The sequence below is a fragment of the Oncorhynchus gorbuscha genome, linkage group LG25 (assembly GCF_021184085.1).
Source record: "Oncorhynchus gorbuscha isolate QuinsamMale2020 ecotype Even-year linkage group LG25, OgorEven_v1.0, whole genome shotgun sequence".
Classification (NCBI taxonomy): Eukaryota; Metazoa; Chordata; class Actinopteri; order Salmoniformes; family Salmonidae; genus Oncorhynchus; species Oncorhynchus gorbuscha.
Genome location: NC_060197.1, coordinates 32,575,255 through 32,597,599, shown reverse-complemented (window position 1 = coordinate 32,597,599; position 22,345 = coordinate 32,575,255). Strand labels below are relative to the sequence as shown.

Genomic DNA, 22,345 nt, shown 5'->3' with positions numbered 1-22,345 from the left:
TCTCTATACAACAAGTACTCATCAGTATACAACATATTGCCAAAGAAATAATACAAACCGAGACTGGAGTTGCCCTTGACAACAGTGATTGTCCTTTCAAAATGACTCCCAGTGATTATAACCTCATCCCCTTCCTCTTTGGACTGCTTTACAGATGGCTCATCCCCCTTGAGAATAACGATTCAATAAAAAGTTTTCATGAAAAAATTTGAAAATATTTCTGTGGAGGAAGTTTAAGTACAGCATTTAAAAATGAATAATATTGACAGAATGAAATTGAGGTCATCTAAATTACCGGGGAGGTTAGGTGGAAACGATTAGTGAGGGCCAGGGAATCAAACATACAAAGTAAGGAAGGGATTCATCTTTAAATATTTACCTTAGGAAAGTAAGTAATACCTAGGAATGTGATTCTAGTAAAAAGTAGAATGTTTCAAACTGGTTGGGTTATCATTATTCTCGAAAATCCAATAAATTTCACATTAGCCTGTGATCAGTCCAGTGCATTTTGACATGGGTTGAATTTAACTTGTTGCATTTCAATTTCCTGAGCAATGCCGAGGACCGATTTACTCATGCTTGTTTGATTACGAGGCACACTCAATGACATTCGATGGCAAAACGAAAGATGGCACGGCTCTTCAGATCAAGGCTTGTTTACCTTCATTAAGCCTTCCATCTCCCCTATGTCCTCAACGGCCATGGTGGACTCCACCTGAAAATGGAGAGGCTGCACCGGCTCCCCCAAATCATTCAAACCAGGCTCCGGGTCAGTGTACGGACTGTATGAGTTTGAAAGATCCGATGGCTCCATTTGGGTTAAGTGAAGCGCCAGGTACTGATCGGAGCTAGTTAGTGCGTTGTCGTCAACCGTTAGGGCGTGACCTCCAATACTCCTGGACAGGGGGAAAACGATCGGCTTCTCCTCCGGGGAGAAGGGTTCAGTGTCGTCCGCAAGGCCGAACAACGTCACCAAGGGATGCTCAGTCAACAAGTCCAGGCGAGCACTCCGCTATGTAGAAGAAGAAAAAAAATTACGAGTTGAAATGGAGGTTACACCTCGTTAGTTTCTACCTCGATCGCCGTTCTGCACTCCTCCTAATGAGCCATTGAAAAGCCATCAGCAGCTGACGGGGAATAGTGATAATTACAGTACAGATGATCGTGCGCGATGCACCAAATATCTCTGTATTATCTCCCTAGATATAATTCATGAGACCCGAACTGTATGGAAATGAATCTCTTCAGGGATTCCTTAACTTCTTTGGGATAGGGGGCAGCATTTTCATTTTTGGATGAATAGCGTGCCCAGAGTAAACTGCCTCCTATTCAGTCCCAGATGCTAATATATGCATATTAGTATTGGATAGAAAACACTCTGAAGTTTCTAAAACTGTTTGAACGATGTCTGTGAGTATAACAGAACTCATATGGCAGGCAAAAACCTGAGAAAGAATCCAAACAGGAAGTGGGAAATCTGAGGTTTGTAGTTTTTGAATTTAGCCCCTATCGAATACACAGTGGGATATGGGTAATTTTGCACTTCCTACGGCATCCACTAGATGTCAACCGTCTTTAGAATGTTGTTTCAGGCTTCTACTGTGAAGGGGGGCCGGATGAGAGCTGTTTGACTAAGGGGTCTGGCAGCAGCCTCATTCTCAGTCATGCGCAATTCACATGAGGTAGCTCTAGTTCCATTGCTTTTCTACAGACAATGAAATTCTCCAGTTGGAACATTATTGAACATTTATGATAAAAACATCCTAAAGATTGATTATATTCCTAGTTTGACAAGTTTCTACGACCTGTACTATAACTTTTTGAACTTTTGTTCCGACGTTCGGCTGGATCTGAACGCGCGTTTGGATTTGTTTACCAAACGCCCTAACAAAAGAAGCTATTTGGACATAATTTATGGACTTTATGGAACAAATCAAACATTTATTGTCGAACTGGGATTCCTGGGAGTGCATTCTGATGAAGATCATCAAAGGTAAATTAATATTTATAATGCTATTTCTGACTAATGTTGAATGCTTTTTCCGTAAAGATTTTTTTTAAACTGACACAGTGGTTTCATTAAGGAGAAGTTTATATATATTTCCATATTTAACACATGTATTTGAATGATTAATGAGTATTTCTGTAAATTCACGTGGCTCTCTGCAAAATCACTGCATGTTTTGGAACTACTGAACATAACACGCCAATGTAAATTTTGATTTTTGGATATAAATATGAATGTTACCGAACAAAACATACATGTATTGTGTAACATGAAGATCTATGAGTGTCATCTGATGAAGATCATCAAAGGTTAGTGATTAATTCTATCTATATTTGTGCTTTTTGTGACTCCTCTCTTTGGCTGGAAAAAGGACTAGGTTTTTCTGTGACTTGGTGGTGACCTAACATAATCGTTTGTGGAGCTTTCTCTGTAAAGGATTTTTTAAATCAGACACTGTGGCTGGATTAACCAGAAAATGGTGCCTAATACTTAAATTTGATTTATGAGATTTCTGTTGATTTGTATTTGGCGCCCTGCAATTTCATTGGCTGTTGATGCTAGCGGAACCCCGTTCCCAGGCAGGTTAAGGATCCGAGACGGCACAATAAAACTGGGAAAAATAAATCCTTAGGAGAGGAAACTGTGGAATAACTGCAACAAGCAGAAACACTGAGAGCAGGACTGAGGCACGCAGTGGGCCATATTATTCTAATAGGGTGGTAATAGTTTGATAAGATGAAGTACAGTATCTATAGATAAATACTAATAAAAAAACGATCAACCATTCATACATAAGGACTCTGGAGGTAGGACTCTGGGGAGTGACAATGATCTACTAGCTTATGCAAAATGTGAGACAAAAACAAGCTAAATGCATACAAAGAAGCGGCTAAAAACTACATCAACATTTTATCACTTCAATATAGCTGACAGTTTGAAGTAGTCAAACAATTATAGCACAGCACTTCTGTCAACCTCGTATGATAAAATAAGCAACTTATTTTGATTACGCAAGGAGTTTTCTTAGTGAAAAGGGCAGCAGCTTGCTTCAGTGAAATTCAAACAAATGACAGGGAACAGATACTGTTTTTGCATTGTAACAAGCTTTCTTAAATTTGCTGACTGTAATGGCTTTAAAATTGACTCAGCTAACCACAGTGCACGTTTGTTGGCCTACTTTGGGTGTGGAGGACTGCAAGGTAGTCTGGTAGTCCATATCGGCGCTGCAGGTGCTGCCGTGCAGGGCGATCATGGATGCCTGTAAGGTGTCATCCTCATTGCCAGAGAAGTGATGCTCCAATGCCCTCTCATCGGTCAGGTCTCCCTCATTGGAGTCAATCTGCACCAAAGAATGTGAATGTAGTGAATTAGATGGTGAATATATCTCTCTGTGCCATGGATGAGATATCCATTCAAGGATAGCTTTGTTAGTGCCATGAGAGCTATTTCAAAAGGATATTCTAACTCCGATATTGGACATTGTTGTTCTTTCCCATTGTGTCTCAGAGAGTTTAGTCATGTGATACTCCATAAATTGTTTGTCTTCTTTTTTTGTGGCAAAATTTTGATTAGATACTATTGAGTTTTGCATTAAATTAAATGCACTTGATACAATATTTTAAAGGATGCATTTTAAAGTTACAATGGTTATTTTGTGTCTTTAATTTTGATTGGTCGTTTTTTTCTTGTCCCTCAATTTCATTGGTTAATTTACATTTACATATCAGACTCTCATCCAGAGCAACTGAGCGCACATTTTTTTGGTACTTTTTCGTCTTTGTACTTTTTTGTGCATACATATTTTGTACTTGTCCACAATGGCGACTAACCAATGCAGGCTCTGCCCGGAAAAGGTGATCCTCCGCTGGCTCCTCCTCATCGCTTTCTTTAACCAGCAGTGTTGAAGATAAAAAAAAACTGATTCCAGAGGATGATGACGGACTGTCCTCTTCATTGTATGGCTGTGGAGACAGGGCAGGAAATGGGAAAAATCCCCAGAAAATAATACTGAGGAAATTCCAATCATTGTCTACAGGTTTCAAATTTCTAGTCAAATATGATTGTAGTTGGGTTGTTAAAAAATATAAATGAGGTTGTTAGTAGCGAAAGGCATGTGTTTTAACGGTTTGATTTGGTTTTGTCTGTAGTTAGGAATCATGGGCTGAATCTCAGACTACATCACAAGGTAATATTTCGGTAAAAAGTTATACATGGTTATTCGATTTCCAAAGGTGTTGCCACAGCTTTGCTTTAAAGGACCTTTCGATCTTGATTTGATCTAATACGATGCCCGGAGAGAGAGAGCGCGAGAGAGAGATAGATAAAGAAAAGAGGGAGAAATTGGAGAAGGTATTGGAGGATCAAACTCAATTTGGAGAAGCAATACAACCCCCCCCCCCCCATTCCAGGAAAGCTTGATAACACCACAGAGGATTCCCAAAGACAATAACCATGACATCCCAGAACCAGAACATACAGTATGTTCTCATCATAATGACAAGCCCAAGAGAGAGAAATGTAACTTTAAAGCTGAAAGGATGCGGCCAATTTTCACAGAAAACAAGACTAGAAATCCCTCAGGTGGTGAATGTGTTTGTGAACAACCCCTTTTGTTAACAGCTTCCTCAAGGCATTTATATAGGAGTCCAAAAAATATGACACAAAGGGCAGGGATGTTTGTGCTGCCTTGTGCTGTTGTCAGGGAGATTGGAGTTGAGTCAGCATGCAGCCTAACTCTCCTGCCTTATCAGCATGAATAATACAAGCCATCTGTAAGATGAGCCCTCATTATTGGGTGGCCACACACCAGAGAAAACACACACACAAACACTCACATACATATAACACACACACCCACGGGCACACAGAACACATTGCACCCTCACCCCCTCCCTGCACACACACACACACAAATACACACACACCAGCCTCTCTTTAGGACAAAAATCACAATAGGGTTCCCTTACAGGCAGTGGCTTGGCCACCCCAATGTGAACCATGCCAATGTTGGCCCCCTTCAGTGCCTGGACGGCTTCCTCCAGATTGGCGTTGTCCAGATTGGTGCTGTTGACGAACATGAGCCGATCGCCTGGCAAAAGCCTGCCATCCCGTTCGGCAACTCCTTCTGGCACCAGAGAGCGAATCACGATCACTGTCTTGGCCGGATCCATTGGGTCCTATTACAAGATCTGTGTCAGTGAAGTCAATGGACGCAGTCGACAGAAAATCTTATGCAATAAGGACTAAAATCTATTATGTACTTTCAGTTGGAGGATTTGTTTATTCTGAATGTTCTGTATATCAGGTGTTCAAAACTAAGAGTAAGCAATTTAGTTTAAAAAATACAGCGCATTACAGTGTAATGAGTCAATTATGCTATTTGTTGAACTTCATTTCCCAGAGGGCAAAGGTCCTAAAGCTCACATGACCACTTCCTCCCAAAGTAAGAAGACAGAAACGACCTACAACAACAACTAATTGAAGTGAATGATAAGTAAATAAGTCAATTCTATCATTTGGGAAAATCACACCTGACTAGCAGGCGGGATTGGGTAGATTACTTTCTAAATGTAATCCATTACAATTACTAGGTACCTGTCCAAAATTGTAATCAGTAACGTAACTTTGGTATTACTTTCAGTTACATTTAGATTACTTTCCCCTTAAGAGCCATTAGAAGAAGACACAAATGTATATTTCCAATTGAATGACATCTATTGCAGGATAAATCCATGTTAGAGTTTACATAGCTTGCCATAAACGGACGTTACATTTTACTTTATGGGATGGTTATGTGGGCTTCTTCTAACTCATCCTTTTTTACTACAGATAACAACACGATTAGGCTATATCTTTACATTAAAAACCAAATTCGGTCAGATTTCCGGCAATTACAATTCATCATTTATTACCCCTTGATCTTCAAAAATAGGACTTGGAAATATGGGATTATAGATGAGCCAAATTGTTATTAGCCTACTCGGATGTTTATGATTTTGTTGTCATAGAGGACTGATTAGGCTCATTGTTTCGAGAAATACTGCGCTCATAGACTGGTATGCTTTGGGCACTACTGAAGAGTGAAACATGTGTGCCATAGGTTCCATTTGCTATAGGCCTGTTGTTAAAATAGTTTGTTGGAAACACTTTGAATTCTCTATCATTTGCAGCAGTTTAAGTATACCAAAAGGGGCACAAGTTTGAGGATGTGTCCGTTAGGCCTGTGGACATAGGTTTTTGAATCAGCGCAAATTAGATTGAGAAATAAAAGCCCCACAGTATGGAGCATAATACCATGGAGGAGTTGGGGAAAAAATTCCAAAGGATGGGATCGGCACTATGCAGCTGTTGCAAGAGTCGTTTTTCACTGGCTGTACACTGGTCGCAAAAACAATGCTTGATAGGCAGCTTAACTTCTTCAATTCAACCATTATTGGGTTCAAATACTAATTTCACCTACATTTGTGAACAGCCATCCACAACAACCACAATCCATAAGGCAAAAATAGCTTAATGAGAGCAGCAGTGTGATTCACATCAATGCGCTATGTAGATATCAATAATATCCGTTTCGCCCGTAGGCTACATCACTGCTGTCATCTTTACCTCCAAGTGTTTATTCAAGTTTGATCATCTTTGGATACCAACAGCAGTCGCACCATCGGAAGACATAGCTTGGACTGTAGCCTACAAAAACCTATTCCTGTTATTTTCCCTCAAACCATAAAACGCATTTGGTGTGTCATCATATTGGTCTCTGACTTGTGGTCAGACTTGCTCAGGCTGCACAAACAAACTTTTTGCAATGCTGATTTGGATTTTATTGAGAAAACAGAAAGGTGTCAAAGAATTTCTACGCAAACATCCTTTTTTAATTTAAAAGTAATCATCTATTTTTTTTCAAAAGTATCTGTCATCTGATTACAATATTGTTGCTGTTAACGTAATGGATTACAGTTCGTTTTTTGTGTAATCGTTTACATATAACCGATTACATGTAATCTGTTACTCCCCAATCCTGTTAGCAAGTATAATTCCCATGACAATCATTCCCAGAATTCCCATTCAGAATTCCCACCTGGTAGTCCAAGATGCTGAATCCCAGTCCACTCTCTCCCTTCTCCAGCTCGATGTCCTGTATTTCCGTCTCCCACATGGCCAAAGGAGCTCCCAGAGTCTCCTCCGTCACATTTTCCCTTGTTGCCGCCCCCTCGGAACCTCCGGGAACCAGGAAACTGCTGAGGTCTCCCTGTATCTACAGAGATATATCCTCAATATCATCCCTGCGCACGCATTCCTGACTCACTCCGGGCCCATAGGCCCCTAGTTCTCCGCTAGTTTGATTTTTGTACGTTTTTTTGGCAGCACATCAAAGGGAATCTTTGGATGCTAGGCAGCAGAAGTGCTGTACAGAACACTGTTTACTGTGAGCTACTGTATGTCCAGCAGCCACCATTTTATGAAGGGCTTTCTGGCTTTCATTCAGTTTTTAATCACTTCCTGAACAATTAATTTCCTGAAATTACTGAATTATATGGTTGAAAACAGTTGTCCCCAACCATGCAAGTTAGATTGCATTATGTGGAGCAATATTATGCAATGCAATGACTATAATAGTAACTCAAAAATTGACCGTTTAAAAAATATGTACCAATGGTGATGTCAATAGCATATACTATAAATGGATATTGTACATGTTTTGTGTATCAAGTGTAGGGAAATTACCTTAATTTTAGGTTCAGTGGAAAATTCATCCAACTCTGTTTGGACAGAATCCCTGTCACTCTGAAGGAGAGGGATGGGCCTAAAGCAGGCCATATAGACACAGACAGGAAGCTCCTTCAGAATCCTCACCACTTCCTTGTGGGTCTCACCAATCAAGGATATTCCATTGACCTGGATGGAAAGGGTTGGACGCAAACATCCAATGGTCAACACTCATATTGAGTCAGGCTGGGATTCATAACTTGACAACAAAGTCAAGTCAAGGTATTGGAGTTGTCTTCACAAAGCCCTGACCTGAATCCTGTCATGACTGTCCTGACCAGGTCAGGTTAGAGGAGACCATAACCCTACAGATGATCTCTCAACCCCAACAGAGGAGGAGAGATCTAGGGGTCTGAAGATATAGGGGTTTTATGACCCCTCAAGCCCCTGGTAAATCTCAGGCCACAGACAATTTCCTTTGTCCTGTTGCTATGGAGAACCAGCTTCAGAACATTAAACATGAAATAAAGGGACTTTGGAACAATGGTTTCTGTCAGCCACAATGGTGGTCAAGACGATAGATGGAATATGAAAATGTATGTCATTTTTGTTTTGTTATTAAAGGTTAATAGATTATTACGTTATTACGAAAACATTGTAATGTGAAGAGTTTTCCTAGTATATGTTTGATGTTTATATATTGTATGTTGTCTGGAAAATGTCCAGATCAAAGGGAATGTTTTGCAAAAGATGAAATGTTAAGTTAGTTGTCTAAAATTGGATTTGAGTAAAATCTAGACCTTGCCTCGTTAACTTGGTACGCCCAGAGAATTGCCCTAAAGGCAGTTACGCCCACTTCTGACCCAAGGGTATAAAACCTGTGAGTATAGAATTTACAGACAAGACTACGAGACCCAAGCTGCAGCCAAGGTCTAAAAAGTCAACGAACCCAGAACGCAACACAAGTTTGAGGACAAAGAAATCCTTTTCTACCCAAGCTATGGATGAGTAGCTGTGTCTAAGCGGGTGAATTCAAATCGAACCACCTATCCTCCATCTCCCATCGAATCGTGGTATCTACACTGTTTCATTCCCACGCTGTGAGCTCTGAGCTACAGAGCTGTCTGTCCTCAGAAGACCCCTTCCAGAGCGAGGGTGAGGGAACAGACTCCTAAGCCAAAAGGACACTGACATCGGAAGGACGATCAGAGAGGTGCGCAGGAGAAGTGTGTCATCGAGCAGCTGAATGGTCCCTTGAACGGTCCACGCAGAGAATCCTCGGAGGTCTACCCCACGTAATTACATCATTATATTTTGACCCATAAGAGCGGCAGTTTGGGACAAGGCTAGGGTTAGAATATTTTGGGTAACACGCGCCATAGTGTGTTGGCCCATTATACTAAGTTCTAATCAATAGCCTATAATGTGTTTTGTCTATGTGTATCTTTAATCATCATTAAACTTTTTAGTAAATAAATATTCAACTAAGATTGGTGTGGTACGAACTCATTGGTGAGACCCGGGTCCGTGCAGATTCACGGGCTATACGACATTCAGAACCAGAGGTTACTGGTTAATTAGCGACTATTGTAAAATCGATATTCTGATATTCTTTGAGTTAATTTGGGAAATAGAAACTCAATTAAAACTAGTTTTCCCATGGTGCCCCAGGTTAATGAGTTAATAATTGCTTGATTCAGTTAATCACGCAATTAGAAACTTTTAATCATTCGATGAACAACAGTCGTCACATTAACTAATACAACGTCACGACAATCCTATAGAGAATTTGTGGGCAGAACTGAAAAAGCGTGTGCGAGCAAGGAGGCCTACAAACCTGACTCGGTCACACCAGCTCTGTCTGGAGGAATAAGCCAAAATTCATCCAACTTATTGCGGGAAGCTTGTGGAAGGCTACCCGAAACGTTTGACCCAAGTTAAACAATTTAAAGGCAATGCTACCAAATAATATTTGAGTGTATGTAAACTTCTGACCCACTGGGAATACGATGAAAGAAATAAAAGCTGAAATAAATCATTCTCTCTACTATTATTCTGACATGTCGCATTCTTAAAATAAAGTGGTGATCCTAACTGACCTAAGACAGGGAATTTTTACTAGGATTAATTGTCAGGAATTGTGAAAAACTGAGTTTAAGTTGATTTGGCTAAGGTGTAAGTAAACTTCAACTGTATGTCACTCCCATTGGTTCCTTCCCCAGGCATCATTGTTTCTGTTTCAGTTTCCTGACTGTGCATTGTTTGTGTTTCTTGTTTAATTCATTTGTTTATTAAATTATGCACTCCCTGAACTTTCTTCCCGACTCCCAGCGCACATCGTTACAGCAGTAAGTAAGTTCCAGGCTAACTGTTGTTCACCAGGGGTGTATTCATTTTGCCGATTCAATAAGCTATTGGCGGTGTCCCTTACCTCGAGCAGTTCATCCCCACTGATGAGTTTCCCACAGCGGCCCACTGGCCCCTCGGGCAGGACAGAGCGGATGTAGTGGTGCCCGTTGTTGGCCTCCAGACTGATGCCCAGACCACTGCTCTCACTGAACTTCTCCACCTGGGCAATCTGGCACAACAGGTGGATACAACTCAGTTGGCATGAAAATAAAACTTGTTTTTCTCCAGAAAATCCCGCTTTCACACATTTTTTTCAATTTTCCTTTCACAGTCAGCATTACATTTACATAGTGTGGCATTATGGTCGGTGAGTTTTTTTTCTGACCAATGTTTTGACATTTTCCATTGATGACAAATACAACAGTGTTTTTATTCTGCAAACAGTGCATGTCCATCCATAAAATGCCAAAATAATGTCTATAAAACAGGAAAAAATAGAACTACAGTATGTATCATTATGTAGAGACAAACTGGGCTTGGGTGAACGTTTTTTCTGTTTACTAACCACTACTTTGTTGCTGGGGCCGAGCGTCTCCTGCCACTTCTTCATCAGCTCCAACTCTTCATCTTCTGTTAACTTTGCTTCTTAAAAACAGCAATATAATATGGACTTAAATAGAATATGAAGCTTAACTTACATTCAGCCAACTGCCGTGTCCCACATGATTACAACGAAATGACTCATACTGTTATCTTAGCTCCTTAAAACACAGAAAAATAATATGAACCTAATTAAAACGTAACTATGAAACCAACAGACAGTCACACGCCATAACAGCCGTGAAGAGGGCACGACAAAACCTATAACCCCTCAGGAGACTGAGATCCCCAAAAGGTTCTACAGCCGCATCATCGAGAGCATCCTGACTGGTTGCATCATTTCCTGGTATGGCAACTGCTCGGCCTCCGACCGCAAGGCACTACAGAGGGTAGTGCGAACGGCCCAGTACATCACTGGGGCCAAGCTTCCTGCCATCCCGGACCTCTATACCAGGCGGTGTCAGAGGAAGGCCCTAAAAATTGTTAATGACTCCAGCCACCCTAGTCATAGATTGTTCTCTCTGCTACTGCACGGCAAGTGGTACCGGAGTGCCAAGTCTAGGTCCAAGAGGCTTCTAAACAGCTTCTATCCCCAAGCCATACGACTCCTGAACATCTAATCAAATGGCAACCCGGACTATTTACATTGCCCCCCCTCCTCTTTTACACCACTGCTACTCTGTTGTTATCATCTATGCATAGTCATTTTAATAACTCTACCTACATGTACATATTACCTCAACGAACCAGCACATTGACTCTGTATATAGTCTCGCTATTGTTATTTTACCGCTGCTCTCTAATTACTTGTTACTTTTATTTCTTATTCTTATCCGTATTTTTTAAACTGCATTGTTGGTTAGGGGCTTGTAAGTAAGCATTTCACTGTCAGGTTTACACCTGTTGTTTTCAGCGCATGTGACTAATACAATTTGACTACAGTACATTCAGCCACTGCTACATCCCATCTGATTCCGACTAAATGACTCACAGCAAGCGGAAGGCTACAGTTAGACAACTCCAAACACACTACTTGAAAGAGTACTTTAAGAATCACTTCAAAGGCATCGTTCATCTGCCCTTTTATGCAATATAAACAACATACCCTCATGCTCTACATGCACAGTCTATAGTTCATCTGTAGATGCTCAACAAACTATCAGCAGAAGAAAGTTGAATTACAATAGGAAAAACATCTATAGACATTAATTGATAGTTTGTTGAGCATCTACAGATGGACTATCCGAATAAAAGGCTACTGAAAATCTCTTGAAATACACAGTAGCCTAAAACCAATCATCGCGACAGTAGCATATTTTAAAACAGACTGCGATCCATTATCTCTACCACTGTACTTAGTAAAGGATCCCAGATAACAGGGGGGTGGATTGACTTACCGTCTCTGGTGTTCTTAGTTAACTGATCCTTCACAGTGGAGTCATCCGATTCCCCACTCAATGCCTGGTACTGTTTCTCACCTGCACCGGAGTACACAATACAAACAAGTTCATACACACACACACACACACACACACACACACACACACACACACACACACACACACACACACACACACACACACACACACACACACACACACACACACACACACACACACACACACACACACACACACACACACACACACACACACACACACACACTTGTAGAGCTCTTGGTTAAGTTATCTTGCTCCCAGCCCGAAACATGATGGCTATGATGTTATGGGTTGTGCATTGTGACTTCTATGGTTAATAAACACATATACACACACACACTCACAGACACACACCGCAGAAACATGTGTAGAAGTCTGCTTTAGTTCCTGCTTGTTCCAGCTTTGAACATGCTGGCTGTGTCATTACGGGTTGTGTTATTATTGGCAGTATGCGTGAGTCTGCGTAAGCCTGTGTGTGTGTGTGTGCGTGCGTGTGCATGCACGTGTGTGTATGTGTTGTAATGCTTTTTCCTACGCCTACGGTTCTTATGACGCTGGCCCAATTACAGGCTAAATGAGTTCAGGGTTTCCAAAGCAGGGTGGAGGGCGCTGCCTTCTAAATCTGGAGCTGTGGTTGTGGCGAGAGGGTTTAAGTAGAAGTCCCTTTCCCATCCTAACACAGATGGAAGCCATTCAAGTAGGACATTGTTGTGGTATGTGTACTGTCGTCAAGTGGCCACAGCCCTGCAGCGTCAACAGGGATGTGATCAGGGGTTGTATGTATGAAGCTTCTCAGAATATATGTGTATTGGTCAAGGATCTGGTCTTCCCTGTCCATGTAACCTTAATCATTGTCATCTAAAAGGCAAAACTGATCCTAAATCAGCACTCTGAGACATTTGATGCATACAGCACCAGGACGACATATAAATCATGTATATATTGGGGAATTTTGTCTAGGGGATAGGTCCATTTCAATCATGTATGAATGAAGGATAATGTCAGAGTACGATCTCTTGTGCCCTTGAGCAAGGCACTTAACCCTAATAGCTCCTGTAAGTCACTCTGGATAAGAGCGTCTGCTAAATGACTAACGTAAATGTATATGGAATAAAAATGTGTTTTGCTTGACTATAGACTACTGTTATAGGAGGTATTTGTGACTGTTAATCAAAGATGCAGTTGCCATGGTCAGGATCATTAGGGCACGCCACGGAAAACATTTCAAGCACTTTGTGAATGTTTTTTTTGTTATTGGACCAATACAGGTATTCTAGAGCTGACGTTTAGTCGACTGGTCGATTGTTTGGTCGACCGAGATCTCTTTAAACGAGCAGTCAGTTGCAAAAAAAAATTTTTTCATGGTGCACCAGACACCTGTCTGATTCACGCCTGTCTGAGTTGACTAAAACCCATTGCGGAGGCCGTGGGGATGGCACAGTCCATCACTCTAAGACATGGGCTACTGAAATTGTATTTGGTTATATATTATGTAAGAACAATGGCGCAACGTTAATACAAATAATATTTGTTCATAACAAATGCGCTTTCTCCGGCATTGGACAGCGGTCGCTGTCCGCATTTGAAAAACATCAGTGCGCTGTTGAATTGGCGCCCTTTCCTAGACCATGTTGCTCGGTGCATAATAGCAAAGTTAACCGGCATATTGATGTTGAGAACGATAAGAAATAAGACAGATCCTGTTTCTGTTCCCTGTTTGAGTGTTTGGTTAATAGCCGACTGATTCCGTGAGCTCCAAGCCTCACGCAACCACAACATGTCGGAATAAAGTCATTTCCCAAATGCTGCTGTTTTTAACTTGTGCTATGCTGTAATAAAGTCTTTACACTTTTTTGTTTGTTAGAAAAGCCTCAGAAATGGCTGTAATTATGATGCAGCTTCAGCATCACAGACTGTGTGATAAACACTATTGATGTTCTGTGGTGGTTGCTGCAGCAGGGAGGAGAGCTGTAAAAAATATGTATAAATAACACAGCGCACACAGCGTAGCGAGTCTGAGCCGGGCCCAGCACAATCCAATCAATTTTGGTAGGACTCCACCTAAAGTAATTTGTGTTTCTTCATTATTTCATCAAACAGCGTGCTTAAAGCATCAGACAAGCTCAGTGCATATAGCTGATTTTTGATTTCATTAAAACACATAAGGTGTGTCTCTATATGGAAAAATAATCAATTGGTCGAAAGAACAGACAACTCTTGGTCGACCAAGATTTTTTGGGGTCGGGGACAGCCCTAAGGTAGTCTCTCCCGGTTTCAGTCCATTTTCTTCCATTCCGTGCGTAATGAACACGGCCCACGCCCTTTGTCCACTGGTACCTTGAGTGGTGGTGTCCACAACATCTGTTCTCTCCAGTGTGGGGTCTCGGCCCCCTGGGGTTGGTGGAAGTACGATCACACTGGGCACCACAGCGGGTGGGATGTCATCTGGACGGAAGCCACTTCTGACCAGCTTCAGGTGAACCGTCTGGCCCGTGTGTCTCAGCACCTCCACAGCCTGCTGGTTGGTGTAGCCCTGGATATTCATCCCGTCCACCTGCAGGCGGCAATCAGTCATGTAAAGATTATTGATACATCATAGAGTTGGATAGAGGGCTCTTCTTTGCATCTTTGCCATTATGGCTCCTGTGCCATTCTGTGCCAGCATGGTCATTGTCATTGTCATTGAGGGCTTTGTCCATGCTAAAACAGACTTTGTGCCACATGAGCCATCTATTCAAGTCAATAGGACAGCACACAAACAGGCAGGTAAGCACACAGACACGTACACACCCATACACACAGGCTGCCACACAGGCAGACACACACCCATACACACAGGCAGACACACAGGCAGACACACATTAATGATCGCAACCAACAGACAAACATACATCACAAATAGAAAACAAATCACGATTGAAGATTTGCTCATGCTTCAAATCAGGGTGTAACACAGAAAGGGTATTGTATTCATTGTAATTGGTCAATTTAGCGTGATGATTGGAACAGTGTCTCAATACCCATTCAAGAAACAACACTTAAGATAATAGCTCTCCACTGGAGCTAAATTATTCAAATGTGGGGCCTTACTCCTCCCCACATTATCTAAATCAGTGGTTCCCAAACTTTTTATAGTCCCGTACCCCTTCAAACATTCAACCTCCAGCTGTGTTATGCAGGTGAATGAGGACCCAAAAGCGACTTGGCGAAAACAGAGTTTTTAATCCAGTAAAGTTACTTTACAAACAAAAGGCATAATACTACTCGTAATGACGAGAACAGACTGGAGACTTGATCAAGAACTGCAGGTTGCCTCGGGAAGGCACTTGAACGTAGCAGACTCAGACACCTGCTCACCACGCAGCATCTGAGGGAAACACGACACGACAGGGCAATACATAGACACAGCACGGAATAATAGACAAGGATCCGACAGGACAGGAACGGAAAACAAGGGAAGAAATAGGGACTCTAATCAGGGGAAAAGATAAGGAACAGGTGTGGGAAGACTAAATGATTGATTAGGGGAATAGGAACAGCTGGGAGCAGGAACGGAACGATAGAGAGAAGAGAGATCGAGAGAGTGAGAGAGGGAGGGGGAGAGAGAGGGATAGAAAGAGGGAAAGAACCTAATAAGACCAGCAGAGGGAAACGAATAGAAGGGGAAGCACAGGGACAAGACATGATAATCAATGACAAAACATGACAGTACCCCCCCACTCACCGAGCGCCTCCTGGCGCACTCGAGGAGGAATCCTGGCGGCAACGGAGGAAATCATCAATAAGTGAACGGTCCAGCACGTCCCGAAGACGGAACCCACCTCTCCTCAGGACCGTAACCCTCCCAATCCACTAAGTATTGGTGACCCCGTCCCCGAGAACGCATGTCCATGATCTTACGTACCTTGTAAATAGGTGCGCTCTCGACAAGGACGGGAGGGGGGGAGGGAAGACGAACGGGGGTGCGAAGAAAGGGCTTGACACAGGAGACATGGAAGACAGGATGGACGCGACGAAGATGTCGCGGAAGAAGCAGTCGCACAGCGACAGGATTGACGACCTGGGAGACACGGAACGGACCAATGAACCGCGGAGTCAACTTACGAGAAGCTGTCGTAAGAGGAAGGTTGCGAGTGGAAAGCCACACTCTCTGGCCGCAACAATACCTTGGACTCTTAATCCTGCGTTTATTGGCGGCTCTCACAGTCTGTGCCCTGTAACGGCAAAGTGCAGACCTCACCCTCCTCCAGGTGCGCTCACAACGTTGGACAAACGCTTGAGCGGAGGGAACGCTGGACTCGGCAAGCTGGGATGAGAACAGAGGAGGCTGGTAACCCAGACTACTCTGAAACGGAGATAACCCGGTAGCAGACGAAGGAAGCGAGTTGTGAGCGTATTCTGCCCAGGGGAGCTGTTCTGCCCAAGACGCAGGGTTTCTGAAAGAAAGGCTGCGTAGTATGCGACCAATCGTCTGATTGGCCCTCTCTGCTTGACCGTTAGACTGGGGATGAAACCCGGAAGAGAGACTGACGGACGCACCAATCAAACGACAGAACTCCCTCCAAAACTGTGACGTGAATTGCGGGCCTCTGTCTGAAACGGCGTCTAACGGGAGGCCATGAATTCTGAACACATTCTCGATGATGATTTGTGCCGTCTCCTTAGCGGAAGGAAGTTTAGCGAGGGGAATGAAATGTGCCGCCTTAGAGAACCTATCGACAACCGTAAGAATCACAGTCTTCCCCGCAGACAAAGGCAGACCGGTAATGAAGTCTAGGGCGATGTGAGACCATGGTCGAGAAGGAATGGGGAGCGGTCTGAGACGACCGGCAGGAGGAGAGTTACCCGACTTAGTCTGCGCGCAGTCCGAACAAGCAGCCACGAAACGGCGCGTGTCACGCTCCTGAGTCGGCCACCAAAAGCGCTGGCGAATAGACGCAAGAGTGCCTCGAACACCGGGATGACCAGCTAACTTGGCAGAGTGAGCCCACTGAAGAACAGCCAGACGAGTGGAAACAGGAACGAAAAGGAGGTTACTAGGACAAGCGCGCGGCGACGCAGTGTGCGTGAGTGCTTGCTTAACCTGTCTTTCAATTCCCCAGACTGTCAACCCGACAACACGCCCATAAGGAAGAATCCCCTCGGGATCAGTAGAAGCCACAGAAGAACTAAACAGACGGGATAAGGCATCAACGGATGTACGGATGTACTCAAGGTTCTTATGGTCTGTCCAAACGACAAAAGGAACGGTCGCCCCCTCCAACCACTGTCGCCATTCGCCTAGGGCTAAGCGGATGGCGAGCAGTTCACGGTTACCCACATCATAGTTGCGCTCAGATGGCGACAGGCGATGAGAAAAATAAGCGCAAGGATGAACCTTATCGTCAGACTGGAAGCGCTGGGATAGAATGGCTCCCACGCCTACCTCTGAAGCGTCAACCTCGACAATGAATTGTCTAGTGACGTCAGGAGTAACGAGGATAGGAGCGGACGTAAAACGTTCTTTTAGAAGATCAAAAGCTCCCTGGGCGGAACCGGACCACTTAAAACACGTCTTGACAGAAGTAAGAGCTGTGAGAGGGGCAGCAACTTGACCGAAATTACGAATGAAACGCCGATAGAAATTAGCGAAACCTAAAAAGCGCTGCAACTCGACACGTGACCTTGGAACGGGCCAATCACTGACAGCTTGGACCTTAGCGGAATCCATCTGAATGCCTTCAGCGGAAATAACGGAACCGAGAAAAGTAACGGAGGAGACATGAAAAGAGCACTTCTCAGCCTTTACGTAGAGACAATTCTCTAAAAGGCGCTGTAGAACACGTCGAACGTGCTGAACATGAATCTCGAGTGACGGTGAAAAAATCAGGATATCGTCAAGATAGACAAAAACAAAGATGTTCAGCATGTCTCTCAGAACATCATTAACTAATGCCTGAAAAACAGCTGGCGCATTGGCGAGACCAAACGGCAGAACCCGGTACTCAAAATGCCCTAACGGAGTGTTAAACGCCGTTTTCCACTGGGTCCCCTCTCTGATGCGCACGAGATGGTAAGCGTTACGAAGGTCCAACTTAGTAAAGCACCTGGCTCCCTGCAGAATCTCGAAGGCTGATGACATAAGGGGAAGCGGATAACGATTCTTAACCGTTATGTCATTCAGCCCTCGATAATCCACGCAGGGGCGCAGAGTACCGTCCTTCTTCTTAACAAAAAGAACCCCGCCCCGCCGGAGAGGAAGAAGGCACTATGGTACCGGCGTCAAGAGACACAGATAAATAATCCTCGAGAGCCTTACGTTCGGGAGCCGACAGAGAGTATAGTCTACCCCGAGGAGGAGTGGTCCCCGGAAGGAGATCAATACTACAATCATACGACCGGTGAGGAGGAAGGGAGTTGGCTCGGGACCGACTGAAGACCGTGCGCAGATCATGATATTCCTCCGGCACTCCTGTCAAATCGCCAGGTTCCTCCTGAGAAGTGGGGACAGAAGAAATGGGAGGGATGGCAGACATTAAACACTTCACATGACAAGAAACGTTCCAGGATAGGATAGAATTACTAGACCAATTAATAGAAGGATTATGACATACTAGCCAGGGATGACCCAAAACAACAGGTGTAAAAGGTGAACGAAAAATCAAAAAAGAAATAGTCTCACTGTGGTTACCAGATACTGTGAGAGTTAAAGGTAGTGTCTCAAATCTGATACTGGGAAGATGACTACCATCTAAGGCAAACATGGGCGTAGGCTTGTCTAACTGTCTGAAAGGAATGTCATGTTTCCGAGCCCATGCTTCGTCCATGAAACAACCCTCAGCCCCAGAGTCAATCAAGGCACTGCATGTAGCACCCGAACCGGTCCAGCGTAGATGGACCGACATAGTAGTACAGGATCCGCTTACTGATGAGCTCTGGCCTTTTACTGGACATGAATTGACAAAATGTCCATCAAATCCGCAATAGAGGCACAGGCGGTTGGTGATCCTCCGTTCCCTCTCCTTGGTCGAGATGCGAATACCTCCCAGCTGCATGGGCTCAGTCTCTGAGCCAGAGGAGGGAGATGGTTGCGATGCGGAGCAGGGAAACACCGTTGACGCGAGCTCTCTTCCACGAGCTTGGTGACGAAGATCTACCCGTCGTTCTATGCGGATGGCGAGAGCAATCAAAGAGTCCACACTGGAAGGAACCTCCCGAGAGAGAATCTCATCTTTGACCACTGCGTGGAGTCCCTCCAGAAAACGAGCGAGCAGCGCCGGCTCGTTCCAGTCACTAGAGGCAGCAAGAGTGCGAAACTCTATAGAGTAATCCGTTATGGATCGATCACCTTGGCATAGGGAAGCCAGGGCCCTAGAAGCCTCCCTACCAAAAACTGAACGGTCAAAAACCCGAATCATCTCCTCTTTAAAGTTCTGGTAATTGTTAGAACAATCAGCCCTTGCCTCCCAGATAGCTGTGCCCCACTCTCGAGCCCGGCCAGTAAGGAGTGAAATGACGTAAGCAACCCGAGCTCTCTCGCTAGAGTATGTGTTGGGTTGGAGAGAGAACACAATATCACACTGGGTGAGAAAGGAGCGGCACTCCGTGGGCTGCCCGGAGTAGCAAGGTGGGTTATTAACCCTAGGTTCCGGAGGCTCGGCAGGCCAGGAAGTAACAGGTGGCACGAGACGAAGACTCTGGAACTGTCCAGAGGGTCGGAAACCTGAGCGGCCAGGTTCTCCACGGCATGGCGAGCAGCAGACAATTCCTGCTCGTGTCTGCCGAGCATGGCTCCTTGGATCTCGACGGCAGTGTTACGAGCATCTGTAGTCGCTGGGTCCATTCCTTGGTCGGATCCTTCTGTTATGCAGGTGAATGAGGACCCAAAAGCGACTTGGCGAAAACAGAGTTTTTAATCCAGTAAAGTTACTTTACAAACAAAAGGCATAATACTACTCGTAATGACGAGAACAGACTGGAGACTTGATCAAGAACTGCAGGTTGCCTCGGGAAGGCACTTGAACGTAGCAGACTCAGACACCTGCTCACCACGCAGCATCTGAGGGAAACACGACACGACAGGGCAATACATAGACACAGCACGGAATAATAGACAAGGATCCGACAGGACAGGAACGGAAAACAAGGGAAGAAATAGGGACTCTAATCAGGGGAAAAGATAAGGAACAGGTGTGGGAAGACTAAATGATTGATTAGGGGAATAGGAACAGCTGGGAGCAGGAACGGAACGATAGAGAGAAGAGAGAGCGAGAGAGTGAGAGAGGGAGGGGGAGAGAGAGGGATAGAAAGAGGGAAAGAACCTAATAAGACCAGCAGAGGGAAACGAATAGAAGGGGAAGCACAGGGACAAGACATGATAATCAATGACAAAACATGACAAGCTGCATACCCAATCTAGCACCAGGGTCAGCGCACTCTCAAATGTTATTTTTTGAGCTTGAGTTTATTTGCACACAAAAAAAATCATACAATAATGGAAAGACCTGTGTGTTGTCCTTGTTAATGTGTTGTCCTTGACAGAGAGGAGCTCCAAATTCTTAATAATTGCCTAATTTTGTCCCGCACATTGAATATAGTTGCAGAGTGCCTGTAATCCTAGATTCAGATCATTCAGGCAAGAAAAAACATCACCCAGATAGGCCAGTCGTGTGAGAAACTCATCATGCAGGCAGTAAGACAGGTGAAAATTATGGTCAGAAAACTTGAAGCTCGTCTCTCGATTCAAAAAAACGTGTCAATACGTTGTCCCTTGATAACCAGCGCACTTCTGTATGTTGCAAAAGCGTTACATGGTCGCTGCCCATATCATTTCATAGTGCAGAAAATACACGAGAGTTCAGGGGCCTTGCTTTAACAAAGTTAACCATTTTGACTGTAGTGTCCAAAATGTCTTCCCGGGCATTCCCTTGGCAGCAAGAGCCTCTCAGTGGATGCTGCAGTGTACCCAAGTGGCATTGGGAGCAACTGCTTGCACGCACGTTACCACTCCACTATGTCTCCCTGCCACGGATTTTGCGCCATCAGTAGAGATACCAACATGAGCAGCAGCTACGTTTGGCTAAATACGGACCGTTAGTGGAATTCCCACGAGAGAGTAACGGTTAATGTGATTGGATGTTAATTATTTGACTAGGTTACCTGTTTCGCTGAACACTAGATGGTTTAGTTACATTTTTGGCAGTGAAACAAGGCTACTTAGCCGAGAAAAAAACTCACCCAAATGTATAACTCTGTTGGAAAATATAAATGGACTGTTTGAAAATGTGATTTTATGTGAATCACAATTTTATTTGGCGTACCCCCGACGGCATTGCGCGTACCCCAGTTTGGGAATACCTGATCTAAATAGATAAAGCTCCAAATGATCCAAAATGAGAGATACCCCTGCTCACTTTATTTTATACTTTGGAATGGAATTTAAATGTTAAATGTACATTTCATATTATTCAAAAAGTTGAGGATTGTGGCCTGGGGTGGTCTAGCATTTAGGGCTGCTGCCTTCAGCACACAGAAACGGTGTTGGCATAGGTTTGAATCCTGCCTACTGCACCACCTCTATCTTTCCCCACAGTCAACTTCTCTCTCTCTATCTGTTCAATAAAGTCAGAACTCTCTCTATCTGTTCAACAAAGTCCGAAATCTCTCTGTCTGTTCAATAAAGTCAGAAAGGTCCGTAAACATATATAAAATAGACACTTACGGCTATGATCTGGTCCCCGACATGGATGCGGCCATCTTGCTCTACTGCACTGTCTTTAGTTATACTTTTCACGAAAATACCAGAGGGCTCTGAAAATAGACACAATGACACATTCATAAAACAAGCATAATCCTTTATACAGTACAAGAGACATCCTTTAACGGAATCTGCAGTAAATAAAACAAAAGTCCATTAAACAGCACTGCCAAATCCTACCGGAATTTTTGTCCCCCACATAGCCGGCGATAGTGATTCCCAGACCCTGGGCGTTCTTGGTCAGCCCGACGTCGAACGATTCAGCCTCCTCTTCCTCATAGCCCTGTGAAGAAACAGAGGAAGAGTGAGTCAGCTTCTACATTCTACAAAACAGCCTACAGAGAGCACAGTAGAGGGGGCGAGTCACTTGGGCCAATTGTTACCAATTTACCAACAAGCATTCCTCACCTATGTATTCACACTGTCAGCCAGATGAGTTGTTATTTATTTTATGAATCAAGCAACAAGGTTATGGAGACTGAATATACTGTCTAGTTTGGGAGAGTG

At 43.8% G+C, this 22,345-nt stretch overlaps 1 protein-coding gene across 8 annotated transcripts in view; it reads right to left on the bottom strand.

Moving 5' to 3' along the window:
• LOC124013674 (multiple PDZ domain protein-like) overlaps positions 1–22,345 on the bottom strand; it is a 74,865-nt gene that overhangs the window by 36,719 nt on the left and 15,801 nt on the right. For 3 of the 8 annotated variants that reach the window (XM_046328059.1, XM_046328057.1, XM_046328061.1), the window contains exons 10-22: positions 22,019–22,121; positions 21,803–21,891; positions 14,440–14,656; positions 12,061–12,141; positions 10,629–10,708; positions 10,146–10,292; positions 7,733–7,903; positions 7,086–7,262; positions 4,975–5,184; positions 3,838–3,969; positions 3,186–3,347; positions 662–1,012; positions 59–167 (exon numbers count right to left, since the gene is read on the bottom strand). In XM_046328059.1, the coding sequence (XP_046184015.1) occupies positions 59–167; positions 662–1,012; positions 3,186–3,347; positions 3,838–3,969; positions 4,975–5,184; positions 7,086–7,262; positions 7,733–7,903; positions 10,146–10,292; positions 10,629–10,708; positions 12,061–12,141; positions 14,440–14,656; positions 21,803–21,891; positions 22,019–22,121 (2,029 nt within the window). The remainder of the gene's footprint in view (positions 1–58; positions 168–661; positions 1,013–3,185; positions 3,348–3,837; positions 3,970–4,974; positions 5,185–7,085; positions 7,263–7,732; positions 7,904–10,145; positions 10,293–10,628; positions 10,709–12,060; positions 12,142–14,439; positions 14,657–21,802; positions 21,892–22,018; positions 22,122–22,345) is intronic. The other 5 variants (XM_046328058.1, XM_046328060.1, XM_046328063.1 and 2 more) reach the window with 5 other exon arrangements.